At 38.5% G+C, this 24,623-nt stretch overlaps 1 protein-coding gene across 1 annotated transcript in view; it reads left to right on the forward strand.

The window, feature by feature from the left end:
- Positions 1-19,511, forward strand: part of LMO7 (LIM domain 7) — a 42,375-nt gene extending 22,864 nt beyond the window's left edge. The window contains exons 15-26 of the mRNA XM_009075601.1: positions 1,944-1,969; positions 2,282-2,386; positions 4,186-4,278; positions 5,654-6,009; positions 7,711-7,776; positions 8,042-8,107; positions 9,744-9,796; positions 11,790-12,009; positions 12,928-13,221; positions 14,578-14,686; positions 16,376-16,478; positions 18,781-19,511. Of these exons, the coding sequence (XP_009073849.1) occupies positions 1,944-1,969; positions 2,282-2,386; positions 4,186-4,278; positions 5,654-6,009; positions 7,711-7,776; positions 8,042-8,107; positions 9,744-9,796; positions 11,790-12,009; positions 12,928-13,221; positions 14,578-14,686; positions 16,376-16,478; positions 18,781-18,803 (1,514 nt within the window). The 3' untranslated portion in view covers positions 18,804-19,511. The remainder of the gene's footprint in view (positions 1-1,943; positions 1,970-2,281; positions 2,387-4,185; positions 4,279-5,653; positions 6,010-7,710; positions 7,777-8,041; positions 8,108-9,743; positions 9,797-11,789; positions 12,010-12,927; positions 13,222-14,577; positions 14,687-16,375; positions 16,479-18,780) is intronic.
- The last annotated feature ends 5,112 nt before the right edge of the window (positions 19,512-24,623 follow it).

Below are 24,623 nucleotides of genomic sequence, written 5' to 3' on the forward strand. Positions count from 1 at the left end.
ACAGTTCATGGGTCTACCTTTGTGGTAATGGGTCTTTGTGTGTTCTCTTATATCTATAGCTGTTTAAATCTCTTCTATGTCATTCATACTTTTTGGGTTTTTTTTCACTGGGAAAAGTAAGAAGAATAGCACTCTCTGTTCAGGTTTGCTACTACCTACAAAACAAGAATAACAGTGATGAATATCCCAGCAGAGGTTGAGCAAATATCTCAGAGCTGTTGATAAACTCAAATCTGCAGATAAGTATTTTGAGTTGCAGCCCTGTGCTTTCATATAAATTGGTGGAAAAAGGCATTTGCTGGCTTTCCACTATGTGGTGATGTTGCAAGATCTCAAGAAGACCAATATAAATTTCAAATTGACTATGCTAGCTTTTAAAGATAAAAAAAAATGAGGCACTCAATTTTGGTTTTGTAGGTTGCTTTTCAGTGTTTTGCATGTCACAGCTCACATACTTCCACTAATGTTGTATGTCTTATGCTGTCTTTGGGCTGTGTATGCCTTGCTCTTTTGCTGTAGTCTGAGAGTGAAACTCTGGCCCACTGGAAGTTCAGTTGAATTTTAACAATCATTTTAGCAGGGCCAGGACTTTGCCTTTAGTGGTGATGGCTTCTGGTTTTTGTCAGAAGTGATATGTGAAGTGCCACAGCAGGTATCAGTGTTTGTGGTTCTGTTTGCTTTTGAATACTTCTGCTGCAATATGGTGGTATTTTGTTGCTGGTTGTTTCTTTGGTGTTGGTTTTTTTGTTTTGTTGTGGTTTTACTTTAAGGCTGGCTATGAAGTTTGGTTTTTATTTTAATTAATTTTACATCAGTATTTGAAGTATTTCACTTATGCTTGAGGGGGAGGGCAAGTGTGTATTTCTAGAGTTGACATTCAGTACAGTTTTGTTAATTTTAAACTTTTGACACTTTAGCTTTACAATTATATGAAAGTATCTTCTTTGTAAACCTGTGCAGTTCAGCATCAGATTACAGGAGTGAGAGAAGAGGGTAGTAGAGACAGGTGCTGTCTATGCCTCCCTTTGACATCTCCTGGTGCAATTGCAATAGACTAGGCTGTTTGTCCTATTGTCACTGGCTGTTGTGATCTGATAATGAGGACAAAATTGTCAAGACAGGATTGAACACTAGCCTGTGGCTTATTAGATGCCCTTTGAATCCAAAATTTCACCTTTTCTCCACTTCATGTGGTCATACTTCAGAAAACTGTTGCAACTTGTTTCTTTTATGCATTTTTTTAGACTTAAATTTGGACAGCTGAGTAAGATATATGCACTGTCAACAAAAAAAATAGTGACGATGCCTAAGTAAGGATTATACTCAAACCTGTGCTTCTCCACAATTTCCCAACTTCTAATATATTAGCATAATAGACATCTCTCTGATAATCATCTTGGCACAAAAATAGCATAAAGTTTGTGGTGAATGATGACAAATTCACTGAACTCAAGTGTGCTTTTGGGAGTAGGAAAGGAGGAAAGTTGGAAAAGGGAAATACGTGGGGTGTTGGTGGAGAAGCTGCCAGTGGATGTCTGTTGGTCTTAATTCATGTCAAGGGCAGGAGGAGAATAGCTGCTCTACAACAGAGCAGCATTCTGGGTATCAGTCGTATTAAACACTTGAGTCTCACAATAATAATAATAGGAGAGGTGTAGTAAAGAACCTCTGTATTGCCACAGTGGGAGACGTACTGCTAGTTCAAGTAATTGCTGATGGCGCTTGTAAGCATGTAAAGCTTTTAAACAATTGTGCACATTCGTTGAAAGCACCTAATGAATGCTGCCCTCACATAAGTTCAGTAGGGCAAAATACAAGCATGTCTTACTGAGGGTCAAAAATTAGTCTGAAGCTTTGACTGGCCACCATTACACAGGTCTTGCAGCAGTGAGTATGTATGGGTCTAACGATTATTTTTTTTTTTTGCCTTCCAAATCTGACAGGAGGCCCAGAGACTGCAATACCTGATGTAAGTACGATTCACTAACTACTACTAAGTTGTATAATCCTAGTCTTTTCAAGGAGACCACTGCTTTCTATTGCTTTTTATATTGCTTTAAATTTTTTATCAAATTTGAGAGTATAGACTAAAATTTTTGTAATGTGTAACAGAATAGTTGCCTTCTGTCCATTTAAAGAAAAGGCTAATTTAGGTCCTTGTCACTATAAAACTTTAGTGTTTATAATGGCTTTTATTTCTCACTTTAAAAATATGTTTTAAAATGTAGATGGTTGATTACATGGAAGAGGATAATATTATTTCATTTCTGTGCTATATTAGCTCCCGGTTCCATCCATTAGTGTTCCTAGTCGTCGGGTTTGGGATCAAGAGGAAGAGAGGAAACGCCAGGAAAAATGGCAAAAGGAGCAAGACCGTCTATTGCAGGTATAATTAATCATCATAATCATGGGCTGCCAATCCTTTGTGTGCAGCAGCTTTAGGAAAGAAAGTAGTACATGACTTCAGTTCTTACTTGATGGTTTGAGAAGACTCTCAGAATTTTTTCTGGGCTGCATGGTTACAAACACTCACAGTTACTCAGCAAAAAGAGGGCAATGCCTTAGTGAACTTCATGAAATCAAACCCAAAATGTATATTCATTACAACCAGAATTGCTTAATCTTCACAAGATTGGTATGTTCTTAGTGGCAACAGAATGTAAAGGATACCAAAGGAGCAGTAGTCTTCACTTTTGAATATGAGGGGTTTTTTCCCCCTTAAGAAAATTGTCTCTAGCCTGAGTTTTATCTTCAATTGGCAATACTGCCTTATATTCATATATGAAGAGGAGACAGCCAGTGCCGTGGCTAGATGCCTGCTAGCATCCTGATATTTAGCAATCAGCTAATCAGTTAGAATCAACCTGGTTCCCAGGACCTCTGTGAGTCATGAAGCTGAATCTGCTAATTGAAAATCACCCTGATAACCAGTTGTTAGAGCTGGAGGGGAGCGTTGCAAAGGGATTTTGTTTGTCATCTTAGGATAGCAGAAAAAAACCCAAGTGAATGTCTCTGCAAGGACCTCAGCTCAATGAAGCATAAGCAGGTTCAACCACATTCAGCACGACACATCTCTACAAATTAAATTAAAGTTTGTTACCTGAAGTCTGATGGCTAGGAGAAATGTCAGTGAACATCATTTACTCTGACATCACAGTTTTCTGCTGAACGCACCAAACTTATTAAGAGGACCTGTGCAAATTGCAGCATAGCAACTCCGTTGCTTTTTGGGGTGGTTCATCTTCTTTTGTTTCTTTTAGCTTACAAACCCTGCAAGGCAACAGCTGTACCTTTCTAAAGTTATCTGTGGTCTCTGTTATGATATGGATGCTCCATTTGATGACTGAGGAGATGGCTTTCAAGAATGTAAAGCTTGGCTCCCCTTTCTTGAAAGCAAACTCAGCTGTTTGCCATCACTTTCTTTGCTCCTTCTTTCTTAAACCTGAAGTACTAAAATCGGCCAGAGTAATAATGTTCTTTCTCTCCTCCATGATCCTAGTAATGAATTTTCCAACAACAAAGACAGGAAGCAAAGTCTCTCTTTGCTTATTTCCAGCATCCTAAAAGGAATACTTTCGACGTTGTTAAATCCTTTGGTTTTCCCAAGATGTAAGTGGTTACTGACGAGACCACCAAAACTTTTTTTGTGTACCTTGAGTAATTCTTTAGGATGTTGTATTGGTTTCATCCCAAATCTAGTCATAAGACAAATTTGAAGGTCCAAAAATTGGTTTTTGTTTAGATAGCATTTAAAAAAACCCAAGAGTTCTTGCTCAAACTGAATCACTGGCTCATATTTCACTTAGTGATCACTTTATATTTACCAAATTATTGTGCCCAATTCCAAGTTAAATATAACCACTTCATCTTTCCAGAAGTACCTTTGCTGGTTTTTTGTTCAAATGAGAACTAAACTATAGGACAGGGAATATAACACATGAGGTCAGTTGTTGTGAGACAGCTTGTAAAAAGCCTTGATTCTCCAAAATGAATTACAGAACTCCTTTGCATTGTATGTGAGCCAGTGTTTCATTTGTAGAAGATCTAGTGTCCTAGTTGAGTTCAAGGATGTTTTTACCATGCTGGTCTGTTAAAAACCACACTAAATACCACTAGTAAATTTTAATGCAAATAAAAAATACCATGTTTCTTATTTGCATGTTTTACTTAAATCTAACCTAACAGGAGAAATACCAACGAGAACAAGAAAAACTGAGGGAAGAATGGCTACGAGCTAAGCAAGAAGCAGAAAAAGAGAGTTCCAAGTATTTTGATGAGGTAGGCTATGAATATTGTTTCACTGACTGTGTAGTTTCATGAGGGCTTTTCTTCCCTTATAGTATATTCAGGCAAACAGGCAAATTATTTTTTTTCTATATCATTTATCTTCTCATAAGGGAAAATAGATTCTTATCTATGACTTGGTAGAAAGAGGTTGCAAAACTGGGATGGAAAGAGTAAATGGCGTGTTTTGAGATATGTTGAATTTGGCTCTTTTCCTTATGGGCTGGTTAGGTAACTAACACCAGAAATATGTTGGCAAAACATTACAGCATGTATTAATTATTGTGACCAGAAATGGTCACGTGTGCTGTTTATTTACTTTCTGATGCTACTTGTTGGAATTCTGCTCAATACTTCATCATGAAGCATGTTTGTAAGTACTTGGCTTGTTACTAGCAACCAGTTCATCCTATCTCTGATAAATTTACATATCAAATCAACTTCAGGTTTCTTATACATTTTAAAACATCGAATGCATGTAGTTTCTGGAGATGCCGACTTTCGTGGCTGTTGCTTATGGGAAGATGAACAAGTTTTTCCTGAGTGTGGGAATTGTCTGAGATGGCACTCACATAGCAATAAAGAGATGCTTTAGGCATCCAAGCTAGATCAGTTCTGTTTATACAGTCACAAATAAGTAGACCATAATTTAAGGCATAGGACTTCAATAAGAAAGATTTTTGTGCTGTTAAAGGGCTTAGTTGTACAAGAATGTAAGCCATTTCAAATTTTTTCTGTCATTAGAGGTTTTGATGTACCCATAAGCATTATTTATTCTCTGTGGCTAAAACTTCTTTTGACCGCTGAAAGACTCTTTCTCAACTTTGAGAGATGAGTCATAGAGTGGTAGGTCTGAGGCTTCACTTTGAAATGGTGGGAGATTGGAGGACAGTGGGGGTTTTCTCCACATGAGGATTCATGTGAAATTCATTGGTCTGATGCACACTTGCAGTGTATATCTTTGTATACACACTCTTAAGTAGGTCTCAAGTTTCTAAGTCAAAACAGTAGGGAGAAATGCTGGGTATCGTGGAAGGGTTTGTTTTCCATGGGTATTTAAGTGGGGAAGGGATGGCTTGACATGTAAGTGATACTTTAGAAAGCAGAATGTTTCACATAGTTGTGGCCATGCTGCTTGTGGCGCTTGCTAGGGCCACTGTGTGGAATGAAGCTCTTGAGTTAGGAGAATGTGTTAGCAGGCTCTCAAACCATGAAACCAAAGTACACCCTGTGTTTTGCACTGAAAATGCTGGGGATGCTTTTTGCAGTTTTCCCTTGTAGAATAAATGGGCTTTTCTGAGTAAGCAACATATTTAAAAAACAGCTCCCTTCCCTAAAAACATGATATTTTTTTTTTAATTTGCTACAGGAGCAGACTGTTCTAACCTCAAATACGGCGTCCATCACTGCACAGGCTCCATCTGTGTCCAGCTGGAGAGCAAGCTCTGAAGCAGATATTCCTGAGGAGCCAGAAGGATATGGAGGGAGCAAGAGGAAGGAGGAAGAAGAAAGGAGGCGGCTTCAGGAGGAACAGAGGATCCAGGAAGAAGCAACCCTGCGATCTGAGGAAGAAAGGGAACTCCAAGAGCTTGAGAGACAGCGTAAAGAAAGGGTGCAGCAATATGTTGAGGAGAAGAGGCAGAGACGTCAGGCAGAGATGGAGGAGCTGAAACGCCAGTCTGAAAGACAAAGGGAGGTGTCAGTGGAGGCGCCTCAGTACAAAAGGTGCACACTTGTAATAGGATGTTCTCTCTCTTCCTTCTGCAAATTCAAATACTTTTCTAAGGGGAGTGTGCTTGTTCTGAATATATTAGAATATTCATGTAAGATTCATACTCTAATCAGGCGGTGTGCAGGATATCACAGGATAGTCTTTCTAAAGACAGAAGGATCAGACATAACACAAGTTATGAATTAAGTGCTATATTAATCCACTTCAACTCTTTTTTTTTTTTATAAATGGGAAGTGTAAATATGGTAAGTACAGCCAAATCAAAGATGACCTGAAGCACTTAGTGTGAAGATTTTTTAAGAACCCAGCACAAGCCTGTAAATTGAGAGCCAGTGATTCAACATACAGGGCTTTCAGAAGAAATACCAAATTAACACTTTTCCAGCAAATGAATGACTCATTTTCCAGGTTTTTCTCTCCTTTTAATTCAACAGCAGAACAATAAAGCTTGATTGCAATTTAAATACTGGGTTAATTTTTCAATGAGGGATATCATGCTATATGAGTGAACAGATACTGGCTTACCCATTAGAAATATCCTTTGTGGATATATTTATTCTCTTATTACCTTCTTCAGCAGCTTGGCTTAAAAAAAACCACCAACCAACCAAGAAAAAAGATCCCCAACTGTTAGTTTACGAGTTTGTGTTCTTGCCCAGTAGTTTTCAAATTACAATTACAGGCATCACGGGAGATTAATCTGTCCGAAACAGATTAAGCCAGTAACTTTTTCTTATTTTGTGTGCATTTAGCTTACTGCCTTGTATATGACTAGCCTTGTGGTTTCTTTTGAGGTTTTTCTTATGTTCTTATATAAGTAATGAGATGACTGAAGACAACACATGGTAACAAGTTAAGTCTTTGGAGAAGATAATGTAATTAAAATGCATATATTTGCAGAGGAGATTATAAAATCCAGCATTACGTTAGCTTATTGTAAATGACTGCTGCCTGATGTCCCTGCTGGGCAAAGCAGAGGCACACTAGTTACAATGACTGAACGGGTCCTTTTTGGCAGCGAAGCCAGGGTATCTCTACAGTTTTAGCTTGCTCCAGCTGCAAGATAATAGGACTTTGTGTGGTAATTTACTAAGCCTCTGTAATATCTGCATATCTAAATCCTTGATACATGCTTTAGTCCACAGCAATTTCATTGCTTCCGAGGCTGCTGCCAAAGGAGGTGTTTTGCTAAACACGGGTGGCTTTGCTTAATGGTATAGGTGCAAGTTCAGTGAAACTAGGCTTTAAAATATCTGGTGTTAAATATTTGCTTTGTGATGATATCCAAAGATAGGATTTGATATCTGAAATATTACATACTTGCTGCAAAGAGCACTGAGGCTGGGGGCAGGCAGCTGAAGAGCATTATCTGAAAGTTAGTGAGTGTTTCTGGCTTAAAAACTTCACCTATTCAGTTTTCTAGAATTTAAATGTAATTTTGGAGCACTGCTGTGCTTGAACAAAGCTTACCTCCTGGCTTTGAAATGGATGAGATAATCACAGTTGCATACTGATACTTGTAATTTTTGCAGCATCTTAAATCTTTGAGGGTTTTTTTTCTCATATATTTTCATGTTTCTGGATAACACATCTGAACTAGCTCAGCTTTCTCTATGTATTCTTACTGTTTGCTCAATTTCTAGAAATGTTTTTTGTTTAATACATGCTTTCTTTTACCTTTATGTTGCTTCTAGACATTATGAGCGCTATGAGGTATCTAAAACAACAGAGGATCGAGATGGCCATCCTCTCATTGACAGGTAATAAGAAATTGAATCAATGGCTAGGTTGAAATATCTTCCCCAATAACCATTTTGGCATGCTCACATTTGGATTTTGTATAATTTCACAAAAATTTAATTTCAGGCAGTTTTCCTGACAACCTTTCTTTTTCTGCTTTCTTTTGTTAGTTGTATCTTTTTTTCCCTTAAGGACTTGTTTTGAATATTTTCAGTAGGAACTATTTATGTCTATGTACATCTTTTTCTGTATATGAACATAATGTTATATTTTTATTTTCAATAGGCATTATGAGCGTTATGAAGTTTCTAAAACCACTGAGGAGCAATCTAGTCAGTCATTTGCTGACAGGTATGTATGATACTGAATCTCAACATAGGTTGTAACAGCACTGTTTCTGTGTCAGAAAACTTTTAAGCTCCTAATAAACTTTTGCCATGGCACCTATATACTTCTGATTGCTGCTGTGTTTCATGGCATTGAAAAAAACAAGCAGTCAAACTTTTGCCAAATTATATGCAGTGTTGTAAGCAACAGTTAGTCAGTGAGATTTTACTGGGAGAAACAGAACTGTGAAGAAGCAAGTATGTGGGTGGTACTAGATTTATCTGGCTGGAAAACAATTTCAGATACTATTGTGGTTGTGTCATAATGTGCTATACAAACTAAGGTGCAGTCATCCCAATCAGGGTTGTGCAACTTAAGAGAGAGTAAACAGAAAGAGAAGTGAGAGGCAGCAGCAGCATATTCATCAGGGAGATAGATGTGCCACTTTTTCAGTTACACTCTTAAAAAAAAAGTTTTAGATCACATGTCACAGTAGTTCTGAAAGCTGAGTTCTGCCGTGTAATTGATCTCTTCTTGTAGCTGGAGTGAACATATCTTTTTTTTATATAAAGAGGAATCTCAGAACTTACTGGGTGCAACTAATGGCTCTAAATCTAGCTTCAGAAGGTACCTGCACTAGTTAGTTACGTCGTGGATATATGTGTGAGGAAGCCACTCAGGTGCCGAAAGCATCCCAGGCAAGGCTGTTCTGCTTTTCACATCTCCTGTTTGCTGCAGTCAGCTGTGAAATTGCTGTATCTTCTTGAACAGATAATAAAATAGTTCTGCACCATAAGATAGACAAACAGAATTTAGGGGAGCAAGAAATGTCATGTAGTTTATGCATGATTTATCTACAGATAAAGGACAAGACTCCCTCAAAATGCTGCTATGCAGCCAATGCTGTACATGTAAACACATTAATGTAGCAGCTTTGAGTTGTGCACCAGCAAAGGATTCCTCTTCCTTTGTGAGGTATTTTAAACTAAAAAGCTGGCTGTATTACTTGAGACTAATAATACAGCACAGAGGTGTTGTTAAAGGTCCTGCTGTGGTCAGAAAAAAAGCTTTTTGCCTGGATATGACATTTGTTGAATGACATTACTTGGCTAAAACTAATTAAAAATTATGCTGCTGGGTATAATCAGTGAATAATAAATTCCCTAAGGACAGTCTGCATCCAGTGTTTGAGAAGGTGTTTTGCTTACAGTCTAGTAACAGTGCTGAACTATTAGTTAAGTTTCTCATTAAGCTAAATAATTTGTAAATCTGCTTTGAAAGCTGTCACTTCTTTGACTGTTTGACTGCATTCTTCACAAAAACCACGGGGAAGGACTTTAGTTTCTACCTGTTTTTGTTGAAGCAAATACAATGATCAGTCTCTTATACCTGAAGCACTGGGAACTTTGTACATAATTTTAACTTTTAATTTTGTAATTGCCTATTGACATCTAAATACTGACACCTTTTTTCACCTTAATATCCTCTTGGTCTTTGTTTGGGTATTTTTGCCTCTTGTTTTAAGTGCACTGAAAGTTGTTAATGGGAGGGATGGTGCTAAAAAGGGGGCTAGGGATCTGTGGTTTGTACAGATAAAATCTTTGTGTGTGGTGAGGTCTCTTAGTTAAGGTAGAGAAATGAATATTTTCTATATCCTTAGGAATAAGTCCAAGTCGACTTCAGAACTGAATGAATTCAACACAGTCAGAAATGGTAAATACTGTTTAATTTCTGTTATTAAAATTTTTTTTCTTGGTGGTATGTTGGGGTGGGAAATAAGCATATTACATATAGTCATCCTAAGAAAATTAATTGTCAGAGTAATTTTGGATAGCTGGTTGTAAATCAAATTCATACCATGCCCCAATTTAATGAAGTTTCAACAGCTAGAGGAAATTCATGCAATCAATGTTCAGACCTAGGACGAATATGATTAACTGCTCTCTTGAAGACTGTAGCAGTGATTGCAAACAGCTTTTAGCTGCCTAAATTTTAGATGATTGATATTTATATGAGATTAAACCAATCATATATTATTGAAGATGTATGTGCTTTTGATATGTTGAATCTGTCAACAAAAAAAAAGCTGCACATACCAAGATGCAAATGTATTTAATTCAACTCTTTGTTGTCTTAATTTCTGTTGGTGTAGGAGTAACAGAGCTAGAAGTCAGGTCTCAATACTGTCACAGTGGCTTGTGTCCTGGACTCCAGTTCCTCACTGCCTTCTTGAATTGTCCTTCTATTCTATTGCTGCATTTTTGAGGAATGTGTGTAAAGCAAACAAACCAGATTAAAAAATATATTACAAAAGAAAGTGTTCACAAGCTCCTTTGTGTCTAAAACACAGTTAAAAAAAAGTAATGACAAGTAATCAAAGAAAAGTAAATCATAGAATCATAGAATTTTAGAGGTTGGAATGGACCTTACAGATCATCTAGTCCCAACCTTCCCTGCCATGGCAGGGAGGGACACCACCTCACTAGATCAGGTTGCTCAAAGCCTCATCCAGCCTGGCCTTGAACAGGGTCAGGGCAGCCACCACGCCCCTGGGAAACCTGTTCCAGTGTCTCACCACCCTCACAGTAAAGATTTTTTTGCTAATATCTAACATAAACTTCCCCTCCTTCAGTCTGAACCCATTACCCCTTGTCCTATCACTGCTGTTCCAAGTGCTCATACAACGTTCATAAATGTTTTCATGTATGAAAACAGTGTTGTAAATCTTCAATATATCCTCTCATACAACGTTCATAAATGTTGTATGAGAGGATATATTGAAGATTTACAACTCTGTTTTCATACATGAAAGTGTTGTCATTGAAACTAATGAGCAAGAAAACTTCCACAATACTTCATATTGGTAATCTATAGCAATAACATCCAAGAGCAAATCTACAGCTGTACCACTATTTAAAGAGCTGAAATTTCAATTGAATTACTTATTGTTGAGTGATTTTCTTAATTAGCCTTACTGTAAAAAATAGTTACTGGATCTAGGAAATAAAAAATTGTTGCCTTCTGACATGCCAAAACCTATTGGTGAAAGACTGCTTACTTGTTTTCCCTTCCAAATTTTCAAAGGCCATCTCTACAATAAATGTCATTTCAACTGAGTAGTTAACATACAAATAACAGAGAAAATATCTGAAAGATTCCCCTGTCCTCTATATATTTATATAAATAAAGATAAAGCAATGTGTTTAGTGCCTTGAATAAGGAAAGAAACTCTTGTAAACAGAGATGATTTAGAGAAGAAAGGAGTAAGAGCTCTTAAAGGGAAAGAAGGTATCTCACTATTCAACTATGTATTTTATATATGCTTCAGTTTATATTAGAGGAAGAGTTCAAATTATGGCATTAAAAGAGATCATGCCCTTTTAAGAATTGCATGTGTGTATATAAATATGTATACCCAAATGTCTATCATATACACTTAGGAAGTGAAGGAAAATACCTGGACTTGTATTTAAGTTAAGCATTGTCAAATGCCACAATAATGGAAATACAAATAAAAAATTTGTAATAACAGTGGTGTATTATGAAGTTTCATACAGGTTACCTGGCTATAAAACAGAACTGGAGAAACTTGTGAATGTAGTGATGAAAGACAGCTCTTGGAGATATAGCCAGAGTGCTGACTGCATGATAACTGCTTTTGTGCCTTAAGGTATCTAGCTGAACTTTGTGCATGTTGCCCACACAGGTACCCAGAGCAAGTCTTCAGAGAGGTCCTGGAACGTGAGTGACTCACAGAAGAAGCCTCAGAAGGAGCAAAACTTGTCTGCAGCAGAGCTGGAGAGACAGCAAATCCTTCAGGAAATGAGAAAGAAAACATCTCTACACACGGACAGCAGCTGGATTAGGCAGCGCAGTACCACTATTCATAAGGAGCCCATTAGTGTGTACGGCAGTAGTATGAGGAGGTAGGAATCACATTAAAAATAAACTTTGCCTCTCATCAAATATTTTTATTTGGTTATTCTGAACTTCAGTTTGTATTACAGAGCACAAAACCAAATTGAGTCTGTGAAATGCTGTAATGTAAACTGCATAGCAGCACACATGGAAGAAAGTAGCTGTATTACAGCTGGGATTAAATATGGGGTTTTTGCAAGTAAAGAATGTGGATGTGACCTGTAAATAACTCAGCTATGTATTCCTCGGTTGATATAGCAGCAGTGGAAATCAATAGTGTGCTTTGTCATTGACAGATGTGCTTAAGAATTTCAGCATGGAAATTTATTGCGAAAATGAATTATTATGGCTAAAGAGTATGCCTTTTTAACACACAAATATGTCAGAAAGTTTGAAGTTTTATTTTTTTGCTTTAGGTAATGTGTGAATGTTGGATTTGTCACTTTGGAAACAGCCAAGTTATCAGTCAGGAGAGTGTTTGGCTATTGGGCCAACACCTTGTTCCTAGGTGATGCTATCCAGTCTGGGTGGATTGTTATTTTCAATCTGGTATCCCTTGGAGAAAACAAAAACAAACCTGGTATCTGAGGTCAGTTGCCATACTGTGGATTTAGATACAGTTCACCCTGATAAGACTGCAATGGAGTGTGTTTTGATTTTATTCAGTAGATGTTAAGTGCCACCTTTCTTTCACCTTGCCTGCTTTTTCCCATGAGAACTAGGACTGGACACAAAGGGTAATTTGCTATTTAAACATTTTAGATCAGTATGTGAAGAACATCACTCAGGATGATCAAACATATTCACGCCATAAAATTTAAAAAATGCTAGGATGATGTTTTTTCTCATTTAAAAAATCAGAGTATAGCTCTTTTCTTCCAGCTGTACTGCCATTTACATTTGAGGTATGTGTGCCTCTGTTACAGAGGGGAGTCCTTGGACAATCTTGATTCTTCAAGAACGAGTGCGTGGAGGCACTCAGGGCTGAACTATTCTGCCTCCTCATCATCTCTATCTTCTAGTCAAGATTTTAGTCGCCCGGTGTCCACTTCAAACCGAGCCTACATGTGTGCTCCTTCCTCCAGCAAAGCACCTCCAACGACCACCTCCACAAGAGGCCCTTCTGTGTCCCAGGCATCTCCCCAGGCATCTCCCCAGGCAGCCCCCCAGGCTCAGCCTCCCACCTCTGCTTCCCAGCCAGGGTCCCAGCCACGCAGCAGGTGAGTGGGTGCCCTTCTGCTGGGAAGGTACAAATGCTGGGCAGCACTAAAAAGCAGACATTGTGTATATGGTGGTCTACAGCAGTATTTTTGCTCATAACTTTGATTAACAAGTACCTGGAGTTTTTGAGCTGGAGGAGATGGTGGACATTGTCCCACCATAGGGGCAGTTGGTATTACCTCCCTACTCCAGTCACTCAGAAAATTCCCCAGGTTTGTCATCGCTGCTTGACATGGGTTAAGAAAACAAAGAAACTAGAATAATAAATCTTCAGTCTCTGAGCTATGTGTTGGTTACCAAAATGATTAGTAAAAGCCTATTCCAGATGGCATTTCTGACATTTATTTTCCTCGGTTTGTTTTAACAAAAGATTCCTGAAACCCACGCTTTATGACCCTCATCATGTCTCTCCTCCCCCCTTCCTGGCATGTGGTCAATATCATCTTGAAGAGCACTCAGGAATGCTCATAACCCGTGACCCTGGAGAATTACGGAGTAGGATGTTGGTTTTAATCTAGGAGGAGAAAGCAAGAATTGCAACATATTTTGAAATAAAAATGGAATTCAGTTGTGGTAGAATAGATTACTCTGCTGTTTTATGTACTTGAAACATTTTAAAAATACCTTGGGATAAGACTACAGAGATTCATCCCCACACAATTGCATGTGTTATGTATATAACAAGTGTGAACACGACTTCGCCAGCTCTTATGCTCTCAGTGATAAATCGACCTTGTTTTTTTTAATTTTATTTTTAAAGCTAGGCTTTTACATTCTCTATAATGTAAGAAAATTACCTTCTTAACCATGTTTGCTTATCTTGTTCTCACTTCCATTTGCTAACGTCTTGGTAGATCTATGGAAACTGATCTCTGTATGGCTTATGTTCAAACAGTTAACATAATATTGTATATCCAAGACTAGCCTTCCTTTATCTAACAAGGTGCAGATGGTGGGATTTGGCAGGGGTGCTTGCTAAAACTTAGCCTTCTGGATAGTTCCCCACAAATAAGCAAGAAGGCAGGAGCACAAAACCTGCATTCTTACTCTCCGAACTTAACAGTATACTTTTTATTTGTAGAAGGTATTTTATACAATGAAATATCTGCCAAGAATGTGACAGAATTTCTTAATTTGTTCCTGTGTAAATTGATCTAAATTATAACACTTCAGCTTTCCCTAGCTTTCAGATCTACTGTAAATAATATTAATTTTCAGTTTATTTTCCCCAAGCAGCCTAATAGTCCACTTTTTACCCATGTGTTTTTATTTTTAATCTCAAAAAGTACTTGATAACTTTACTTTGTCTTTAAATCTTTTCAAGCTGGTTTTAAGGATTTTCATTCTATATTTAGGTCAGTCAGTGGGAAGAAAATCTGTTCATACTGTAATAACGTTCTGGGCAAAGGAGCAGCTATGATCATTGAGTCTCTTGGTCTTTGTTATCATTTACATTGCTTTAAGGTGAGAGCTGGGAGTCACATCGTGAAGGAACAGGAACTAATCAGGAGCACGCATGGCTACTCAGTGTTATGCTCACAGGGGCTCTTACTAATCACCTGCTTTGCCTTCTACTCTTGATAGCGTGGTGCATGCATATTTCCATGAGGCAGTCCTAGCTGTAGGAATTTAGCACTCTGCGCTAGAAATGTTAGCTCTTAAATGCCAGAGCTAATGAGTAGGACTTTGATAAGTAAGATGGGCATGTTGACTGTGAGATCAAAGTTCTTCCTTCTTCGAATAGGCAGCAAAACATGAGAAGCTGAAGCACTTCTCCCAAAGAAAGCAGCTCCTCTAAAAAAGAGATCTCAGCTTGGACCCTGGCAGTTGAATCATTTAAGAAGACCCATCCTTTCTAAGCTAATCTTAGCAAACAGTGTTCATGTGGTGTTTTCCAGGTAAAGGCATGTAGGCAGAGTTCAACCTGACAGGATAAAATCCAGAAGCTGTATTTAGTGCTTACTCGACCCTGGTCAGAAATTAGGTATATTAGCTCATGCTCAGAATCGAGGCATACTTAGGTGATTTCCTGTCAGCTTGGGGCATATCAAGACCTGAAAGAATAAATGCTTGCCTACAGAAGATGTAAAAGGAGTCCTATGTCCCCTGCCCTTGAGCCAGATGAGGGATTAGACTCTGATTTGGAGGTGCTGCTGAAAAAAAAAAAAAGAGTTGTGTGCCTGGTTCAGAACACTTATCTTCTGTGCCCTGCTCAAGTGCATCACCTGGAGTATTATAAGGGATTGACTCAAAGCTCTTCCTGGTCCTGTCTGCATGAGCAGGAGGAACAGGGCTAATCTGTGGGGCCTGGTTGCCATTCCCTTTCTGCAGAACATGTATTCTGTGCGAGGAAGTCCACTTGTAGCTCCTAACTTACGTAAGAAAGCGCCAAGTTTCTGCTTTTCAAATTTCTGAAGATTAATGAGCTGTTGAACATACTGCCATCCAAAAGATACATTACTTGTTGAAGCACGGAAACGATCTGTACTTTGTAAATTCAGGATGAGGAGTGTTATGTTTCGGGTTACATTCCTTCTAGATGTGGTTCATATTCACAGCAAATACATATTTAGTCACCATAGTTAAATAATTTGATGTTTGTGTGAAAGTGGTCAAGCCCCTTATATGATTATGCAAGAAAAACTAAATCAGCCCTGTGTCTCCAAACAAGAACTTGTTTTGATGATGCAAACCCAGGAAATCGGGAGTGCCTGAATATTTGCTGCTTTGAGTGCCAAAGGGCTGAGGACACCAGCTGTGTTTAGTGCCACATGGAAATCTGCAAGTAGCACACCCAGGTGTTCTGTGCCAAAATTGCTGTTGCCATCTAGAGAACAAATTTTTTTGTGCCAAACCAGTTTTAGGTTTCAGATCAATTGAAGTTCGAATTAGATTTAATGAACTAATATCTAAAACCCGTCTGCTTTATGTTTGCTAAGCTGGTGTATCTCTGCTATTCATTGTCCAGTTGTCGCCTTAAAACACTTTCTCAGGGTTGGTTGCATTTTGATCTACTAATCGTTATACATTTGCTTCTAGTGATTGTGGGTTTATGGTTCAAGCTTTGTCGAGCTTAATCCAAGCTGCTTTTGAACAGTATTTTTGCTTTTTAGTATTTTGAAAGGAGTTGCTAATTATTCATCTCTCATACAGTGTGTTGCGTGTGGATGCGATCTTGGGGGATCCCGCTCTGGAGCTGAAGTTAGGATCCGAAACAACAAACTCTTCTGCAACGACTGCTATATCAGATTTAAAAGTAAGGCAATCCAACTGCAGTGTGCATGACTGTAGTTGTTCTCTGTGCTGTACAACCTCAAGCGTTTGCAGAGCTGAGCCACTTGATAGCTTTCATGTTTAGCTTTAAGGTGGTATATTAGTGAATAGGTTCAGCAAGGTTTGATTGCCACTTTCTGTCTTTTGTAGGGTAGTCATTCCTAGCTTTCAACTTGCTGGTAGCTGATTTTACTACCTTGCTATTAAGCAGCTTAGCAGACAACATGGTATAGTCATCTTCCTTTCTTCGTAGATCTGAGAAAGTGTTGTCAAGGAGTTGTCAGGTGCTAAACAGGCTTGTCTTGATAACAGAGAAGCCTTTTTGTAAAAGTGTCTACATTTTTTTAAAAAAAGTAATCTGAAACATGTATTTAATTCAGTCCTAATGCGTACCTGGAAAGCTATTAGTTTATCCTGTGCCGGTGGCACAAATGCTGGTTTCTTTTTGTGATGCTATTATTATTGGAATTATAGGTCTGTAATTGGTTATTCATTTAGGTACAAGTTCAGGAGGAATTGGTTTACTTACAGATCTTAATTAAAAGGTGCAGTATAATTTTTTTCCTTTTTATGGTTTGCAGACTTCTTATTTACTGGAGCATGATGTTAAGGCTTTGTATAGTGGTGTTGAGGTCTTTTGTTCTGCTGTCACAGATGATGGTAGACAACCTCCTAATTTTGACAAGTCTCAAGAATTTTATCTGGCTCTTTTTTAATGTAACAAATATGGAATTCTCTGGTATGATTAAAATTCAGGGAAGAGAAAGCATTTATGAATTACTTCCTGGGAAACATGTCTATGTTTCTTCATGAACCAGACACATTTTTCTCACAGTGGACCAGAATGCAGTGAAGGGAAGAGGATACTTGTGCTACAACATTTGAGCAGGAATTGGGCAGCTGCTGTCTGCAAAACCTAGCTCAGAAAAAGAGAAGCTCTGCATCTGATGCTGTTGCTGTTTACAAGCTCTTTTTGGCTTCCAGGAAGAGGGAAAGCCACAGAAATGATTGTGTGGTGACCAAACTAAAACCAGAAAATCCCATACATCTTGAGGATAACAGTGCTTTTACAGAGGCTAATGTTAAGTGCAAGGATGTCACTGTGGTCAGTGGAAGGAGGAAGAGAATCACCACCTTCCATCTGAAGGTGATTCAGAGCACTGGGTCGTATCTCTGAGTTTAATGTTTGGAGACTGTACCTCCTTGATGACAAGGCTATGCTGAAGTGACTGTGTTCCTATTTGAAGCACCCAAATGTGTGGGAGATTCACTCTGGCATTTGCTTATGTTATTTTTATCTTTTCTTTTGGGGTCAGAAATTGCTGGATGAGTTGGATAAGTACTTTTATCATGGATGAATTGCTATTAAGTCTCTCTTTGACATTACAGCCCATAAAGTCACAGCAGTGCCTTTCAGAAGCAGAGCTGATCTGTGAGGAAATGGTTCTATTCCCTTCCCTTCAGACTGCATCTACTTGGGCCAGTGGGCACCTCAAAACATAACTGTATGAGATACAAGCAAATTGGGAGTTATAAGAACTTGTAGGTACAGAATGAAGTATTTAAATTAGTGATTAGTAATTGAAATCAGCTATTTGAATAATATAAAAACCAGCTATGCAATTACTGCAGTGAAAATATACTGGCAGCACAGCACTAGTCTGTGATGCAGATTACTTTGCAGTTGGCATTTGACATCAGCCTGGCTAATTATTTCTTAGTTTGGAATGTGAACATATTGGCTAAAAGGTTTGATAAACTGCAGGGTTATTAATATTCACTATGCAATTTTATGGTGTGATATTTTTGCACATTTTTATGGTAATTTTTGTGGTTTAAACTTGGAACATTGTAGTGAAACAGCAGTGTATTGGCAGATGCCCACAAAGATATGCAGAGAGAGAATAAAAAAGTTCTTTCTTAGTATTGTAATAGTTATTTAGCAAATTTTAATTTCATTATTGAAGGATGGATTTAGAAAAACTGTCATTCTGTCTCTGTGCTAATACTAAAAATAATTCTTATAAACTTGGTAAGTTGCATGTTCTGTGGGATATTACTTGGCCTGAAATACTTGCAGTGCTATAATTGGATTAAAGTCAAATTTGTATTGTTCACTAAATTTGGATTGCTAGATTCAGAATGTATACTTAGTGTGTGTTACTGTTTCAAGTAATGGAAATCCCATTGTCTGACTATTTTTAACTTGGAAATTTTAATTTTTATCACAAAGATTCTTTAGTAACTAGACTTTACTTACAGTTTCTTCTGTCTCTCCCTAACAGCTGGACAACCAACCTCCATGTGAAGCAAATGAAGATATGAAACCACTACCAGAGATAAAAGAAGAGGTGATTGCTGCTGATGTAGATCTATAAATATATATATTGTGTGTGTGTGTTTTTTCTAAGAGGAACTCTTGCTTGTCTAGGCTTCATAGCAATACCTTGTATTCTTCATATAACTATTTTTATTTATAAGAAAGTAATTGCAGTAGGGAAATATCTGGGGAAATGCTTTCACATCTTCAGCTTCAAGAACTGAGAGCACAAGAGAGTATATTTTCAGTAATAACTTCAAAATATTTTTGAGGCTTATAATCAACTAGTTGACTTTCCAATGGTATATGAAGAGGGTATTTTGTTTCTAAGCTCTTGAAATGAGCATTAGAGAAATAGCTAATATAAATATATATTTGCAATTGCTGTCCTTATTTTTGACATATATTGAAAGTGAATTCTCTAGGTTAATATGAAACTGCATTTAAATGCACACAAATGTGTTTGCTTTCCATATGCTGGTTTCTAAAATTATGTGCTTCTTGAAACTTAAATACAAAGAATAATCTGTTTGCTCAGTGGTGTTGGCATAATATTCTGTGGAATCCATTTAAAGGCAAGAGCTTTCTTTTCCCATTTGGAAAATGTAACTATCACTTTTTTCTTCCACAAACTGAGTGGAGAATGGTTGTTGAATTACAGTATATTTGTAAATAAAAATTCCAAAGTTGCATTTATTAGAAGGGCTTTTTCTTTCACTTCAGCTAAATGTGTATGAGGTGATGTGTTGAAATATAAAATTGTTTGAATTTCTTCTTGGGGAAAATATTTTTTCTAACAGGATTAAGATGTCCACCTAATTATGTACAAGAACAATAGTTCTTGCTTTTCTCTCTTCCTTTACAGTCAGTGTCAAATTCTGTGTATAGCTCTCCCATCAAGATCCTCATGCTTTCTCTTCAGCATTTAATACAAGTAGCAAGACTGATTCTTTGTTCTGTATGTTCATCCCTGAAACACAAATTGGAAGAGGGGTGGATATTCTTCAAAATATCTCTGCTGTTTATAGAAATCAGATGCTACAAATATTTTTGAGTTAGGTTCTGCTCCTCCTGAAAATGCAGCTGCAATGTGTGCTATGTGTTTGTCTGTGGTGGCTCCCAAATTGCTTTGGTCAGTGACTTCCCCCCAGTCCTTTCAGGCCTGGTTATGTACCCTTCTGTGTCCATGTCCTTGGAAGCAGCGAAGAAAACATGGGCTGTGGATCAGAGGAATTTGAGGGAGCATTTTGTGGATGAAACCAAGGAAGAGGACAGCTGGGAAGGTGTAGAAGGTCCCTTGCGTTTGAGCTTGTATGTGGCACCAGGAAGAGCCACAGTGAGGGTGCCAAAGCAGCTTACAGTGCTCCTTCCTCTCGGGGGTCTCTGGGGTGTATAGCAGATTAGGAAAAGAGATTGTGGCTGTGATAGCTGTGGGCAACAGAATAAGATCATGCTGTTTTGGTGTAGTGGGGAGAACTTCACCTGTGTGTGCCTCCTGTAACTTCTCCTGCTTCTAGCTGTGCATGCCTCCTGATTTCCTTTGTTTTTTTGATCTTTCCTCTGAACAGATGGGTGCTGCCTTATGCTAAGGAACTCCCTGCTAATAAATACTGAATTACAAAGTGCAAACATTTTTTAAATTTTGCTTTAAAAAATGTCACAAGAATCTAAAATGCCTCATCAACCAAGCTTGCCAAGCTCCTTGTTCACCCACCTTTGTGACTTGGCCTTGGCTTTTGGTATTGTTTAAGTGGACTGGTGAAGATATTTAATTCGGTTTCTACCGTTGTGGTAAGAAATGACGTGGTAGACCATAGGTGAGAACACCAGCATATGAAGACCCTAGTTCCCAAATACAGACTGGAGGGATAGTCAAGCTGCCTGCTCGCACAGCTCTGTAGGAGCCTGTGCTGCTTCTGGAAGAAGCTTGCTTCCCTGAGAGCTATTCAGAATAGAAACCCAAATTAGGTGCTGTGCAGATCTGGCTCTCCATTAAGGCACATACCTGAGGGATATGGTGTGGATACCCAACTACATTGTAGTTTTCAGACTACCTTCATTGTAGACAGCAGCAGACTGTGAGCCACTGCCTGTCCCCTGCCCTGCCCCTATCAAGTTCCAGATACCCATAGCCTCCATCAACAGCCCTGAAGTATACTGAGACACTCGCTTTTTTTTTTTTTTGTAACATTTTTGTCAAAGGTCAAAGTTTTTCAGCCTCCAAGACACCAATGAATTTGTCCTAGCCTAGCCATGATTTTCCCTCTCTCAGCGTTGTGTTGTACACAAAGCTGTGCGAAAAGTCAGGCATGGCCATGCTATCTTTTGTATCTTGAGCCCAGTCACATTGCCCTGTCCCTGGGAATCATCTGGGCATAGAAATTGCCTGGTTGTGAAAAACAGAGGGAGATGAGAAAACTCAGCAACTTGTGGTCTGCAATAGTGCCTGACTGGTGTCCTGCAGCCTGGAGGGATGTGCTCTGAGCCAGCCTAGCTTTTCCTAAATGGTGTCAAGTACTTCTATGCAGGCTTCAGTTTCATTTTCCCACCTTCTGGATGTTATCTGTCTGTTTTGATCCTTGCTAAAGTATCTGGAGTGTGTGAAGCTCTCAGGTTCAGCAAAACCGGTTATTAACACAAGATGGCAGTGTGTAAGTGCAGCTCACGCAGTAAAAAGACCTTCCCGTTGTAATCTTGTATAAAATGGGTTGCATTTGCTAAATGATGCTAAAGTTGCAATTTAAGGAGAGTTGTAGAGAGAACTTCACCTTAATCTTGGGTCTTTCTCCCCACCTGGCATCAGGGAGGTGTGATGTGCAACTGAAGCCGAGCACACTCATTTTTCGGTTTGGTTTTTTTCTTTGGGTTTTTGGTGTTTTTTTTAATTGTTTGGTTGGGTTGGGTTTTAGTTTAGATTTTTTGAGGTGGGTTTTTATTTTTCTGCCATTTCATTAACTGCTGATTAAACCAGTACTAAATAGGAATAGAGGTAAGGAGAATATTTCCTGTGGACAAAAATGAGCTAGATGATTTCTAGTGGAGGTTTGTGCTGTGTTATGTTGGATTCCTTTTTAAGATGCTGTTCAAAGAAGAAGAACCAATTGCTCTCCCTCAGTCCATCAGCTTCAGACACACTGTTTAAGGTTACAACCCTCAAATGTATGTGTCTACAGGTGAGTTGTCCCTCTGCACTGCTACTAAAATCAGTGGATTTAGGGCTGTGCTCTGTTCTTTACTCTCAGGTGTCTGGTGCTTCTTGGGGTGTTGCCAAATTGTCTAGGACATCCACCCAGGGCTGGGTTGGATATGGTGCAAGTCTGGGAGATACTCATGGAGCTGCCAGGGCAGGTTTTGTGGGATGGTATAGAGCTTCTGAAAGGGCAGGAGAGATTTATGAGCAAGCAGCTTAATGAAGTTCAACTCCCTACAGCCAGTGGTGCAAAGGTGTGATTTCATGGCCTGGTGAGTTAGGTGTCCACTGTCAGGTGAGGTGCTTGGCTGTCTAAGCTTCTCTGACATTAACAGGCATGCAGACCTTGCCTCACATGTAGACACCTGCATTTTGCACAACTATGTTTGCCTATCTTAATGCTGACTGAATTTTTCAAAAAATGTCTGTGAAAATCTCAATTTAGCTAAATCTCCCCTCTCTTTATTCTCACAGGCTGTCAGCTAACTAATTGCAAAGTACATTTGAATATGGCTTAGGAACCGAGTGGTCTATGGATAGTGACTGTGGCACAGGGCAATGTTTAAATTAAATAGCACGTCAAAAATAGCAAATGTTTTCTTTAACTTTCAGTATAAACTTACTGTGGGTTTTCTTTAATACCTAAGACCAAACAAATCCAGCATCTTGAAGTAAAATTCAAGGTATTGCATATGGTCTTAGTTTTGATGAGATTTCTTCTAGGATTTTTCTAATAGAAGATTTTTCAGAAATTTCAAGCTGAATTACCTATGCATTCACCTATTCAGGCAAGGTGCAGCACCACAGGCAATACTGGTTAGTGGTGATGTTTATGCAGCAAGCTCATTTTTAGAGCCTAATGTCTGAATTTGGAGTTCACACTGAACCAGAAATGGTCAGAGCAAGTCTCGTTATTTTCAATAAAGTACTTCGCAGGTGAATCCCAATGAGAGTAGAAGTGATAAGTTCAATACTTCCCTTAGGTAATAGCTGCTGTAACATGGCCCACCTTGTCACTTATGGAGGGTAAAAGTGTTTGAAATGTGACAATTTGAGCTCAACATCAAAACCAATGAGCTTGCGGCAGTGTTCTAAGTTCCACCCAACCAGTTGTAATGGATTAGCAAAACTTGTTCCTTGGCTGTAATGGAAGACTATTAGCAGCAGGCATAATTACATGAAAGAGCAGCTTCATGCTGGAAGCACTTCAGCATTTTCATTTTAGCTCCACGCTTCTTGGGAGCTAGGGGCACCGACCTAAAACAACATAGCAGCATGATGTAAAGCACTTGCTCTCTAAAGGAATATTCCAGGGTGAGTGGTAGGGTATCAGTTTATTAAAGCTGAAAAATGTTTTTAATTGGTTCAACCTACTTGAAACAAACTTGCCAATTAAGTAGCTGCTGTAGGCAACAAACACTCAAACCTGCGTCATAGTGCAATGGGAATTATTGGTTTCTACTGGTTTGCCTTAATAGTCGACATAGTACAAAGAACCAAAACACTTTGCAAAAAGGTATGTACAAGGGTGTGTGTACAAGCAGTTTCTTTGTTGTTCATAATTGAAGAAAAAAAGAGAAAGAAAGAAAGAAGAGTGAGCTAGGGCCATTGAATGGTCAGTTCAAATACACAACCTCATGAGAACAGGCTCTGGGTTGGCACAGCGTGCTATCTGAAATGGTCTTTTGCAAGTACCTGTGCCAGAGCAAGTGTTTCTGATTCCCTCAATTGGAATTTTCTGTTGTCCTTGGGCAGTCAACCAGATGTGCCGTTTATTGGTGCATCAACTGCATATGGCCCTTCTGGGCTGGAAATTCACAGATCTCAGGGTCAGATCAGGCTGCTGCAATCGTTTGGTCTACCTATATCCCTACAAATATCAGATCTCTCATCCAAGAATTCCCATATTGAACACAACTTCTGTGTGAATAGCAGTGTTCTTTGTTGGAAAGAAGCCCTGTGTAGATGTGAAGTATGCAAATGATGAATAATCTACCACATGTCAGCATAAATTGTTCCAGTGGTTAATTAGCACTCTTACAAATGTAAATTTTATTTTTAGATATTTTAATGAACATTCTAGTTTATTATGATTTTATTTTCACTCATTTAACTTGGTTTAGACTCTTAGCACTGGATTAACTTTTTTTCCTTGTTCTTCTTGGGCTTTCTTTAGTTTTATTTCTTATACCTGTACATAAAGCCTTATTGCTCACATCAGACAGAAAATGCATTACCTCCATGGGGGGATACTGTGGATAGAAAGACCCTCTCAGTGAATTCTCCCAGGAGAACATCTAGAGCAGAGGAGAAATAATCTTGAAGAGCCTGAAAAAATTCTGAGGCTCTATAAGAATTTATTTGCATAATGCATATATTCAAGTATGGGCTAATGTCCATAAGGGAATTTTGCTGCATACATTTTCTGGTATAATTAGTAAGGCTGTGAATTGCCCTTGTGGGACTGACCATGCCTGAATTTCTGTGTGGTTCTACTAACTTTCCTGTCTTGGGGAAGCACCTGTAACAGATGCCCATGCTGATGTGTCAGTTGACAAGGGGACAAGGTCACATTCTATTTTTGTTTCTCAGCATGAAGTGTCAGCTACAAAAATACA

The sequence above is a fragment of the Acanthisitta chloris genome, unplaced genomic scaffold, assembly GCF_000695815.1.
Source record: "Acanthisitta chloris isolate BGI_N310 unplaced genomic scaffold, ASM69581v1 scaffold2175, whole genome shotgun sequence".
In the NCBI taxonomy this organism is placed as follows: Eukaryota; Metazoa; Chordata; class Aves; order Passeriformes; family Acanthisittidae; genus Acanthisitta; species Acanthisitta chloris.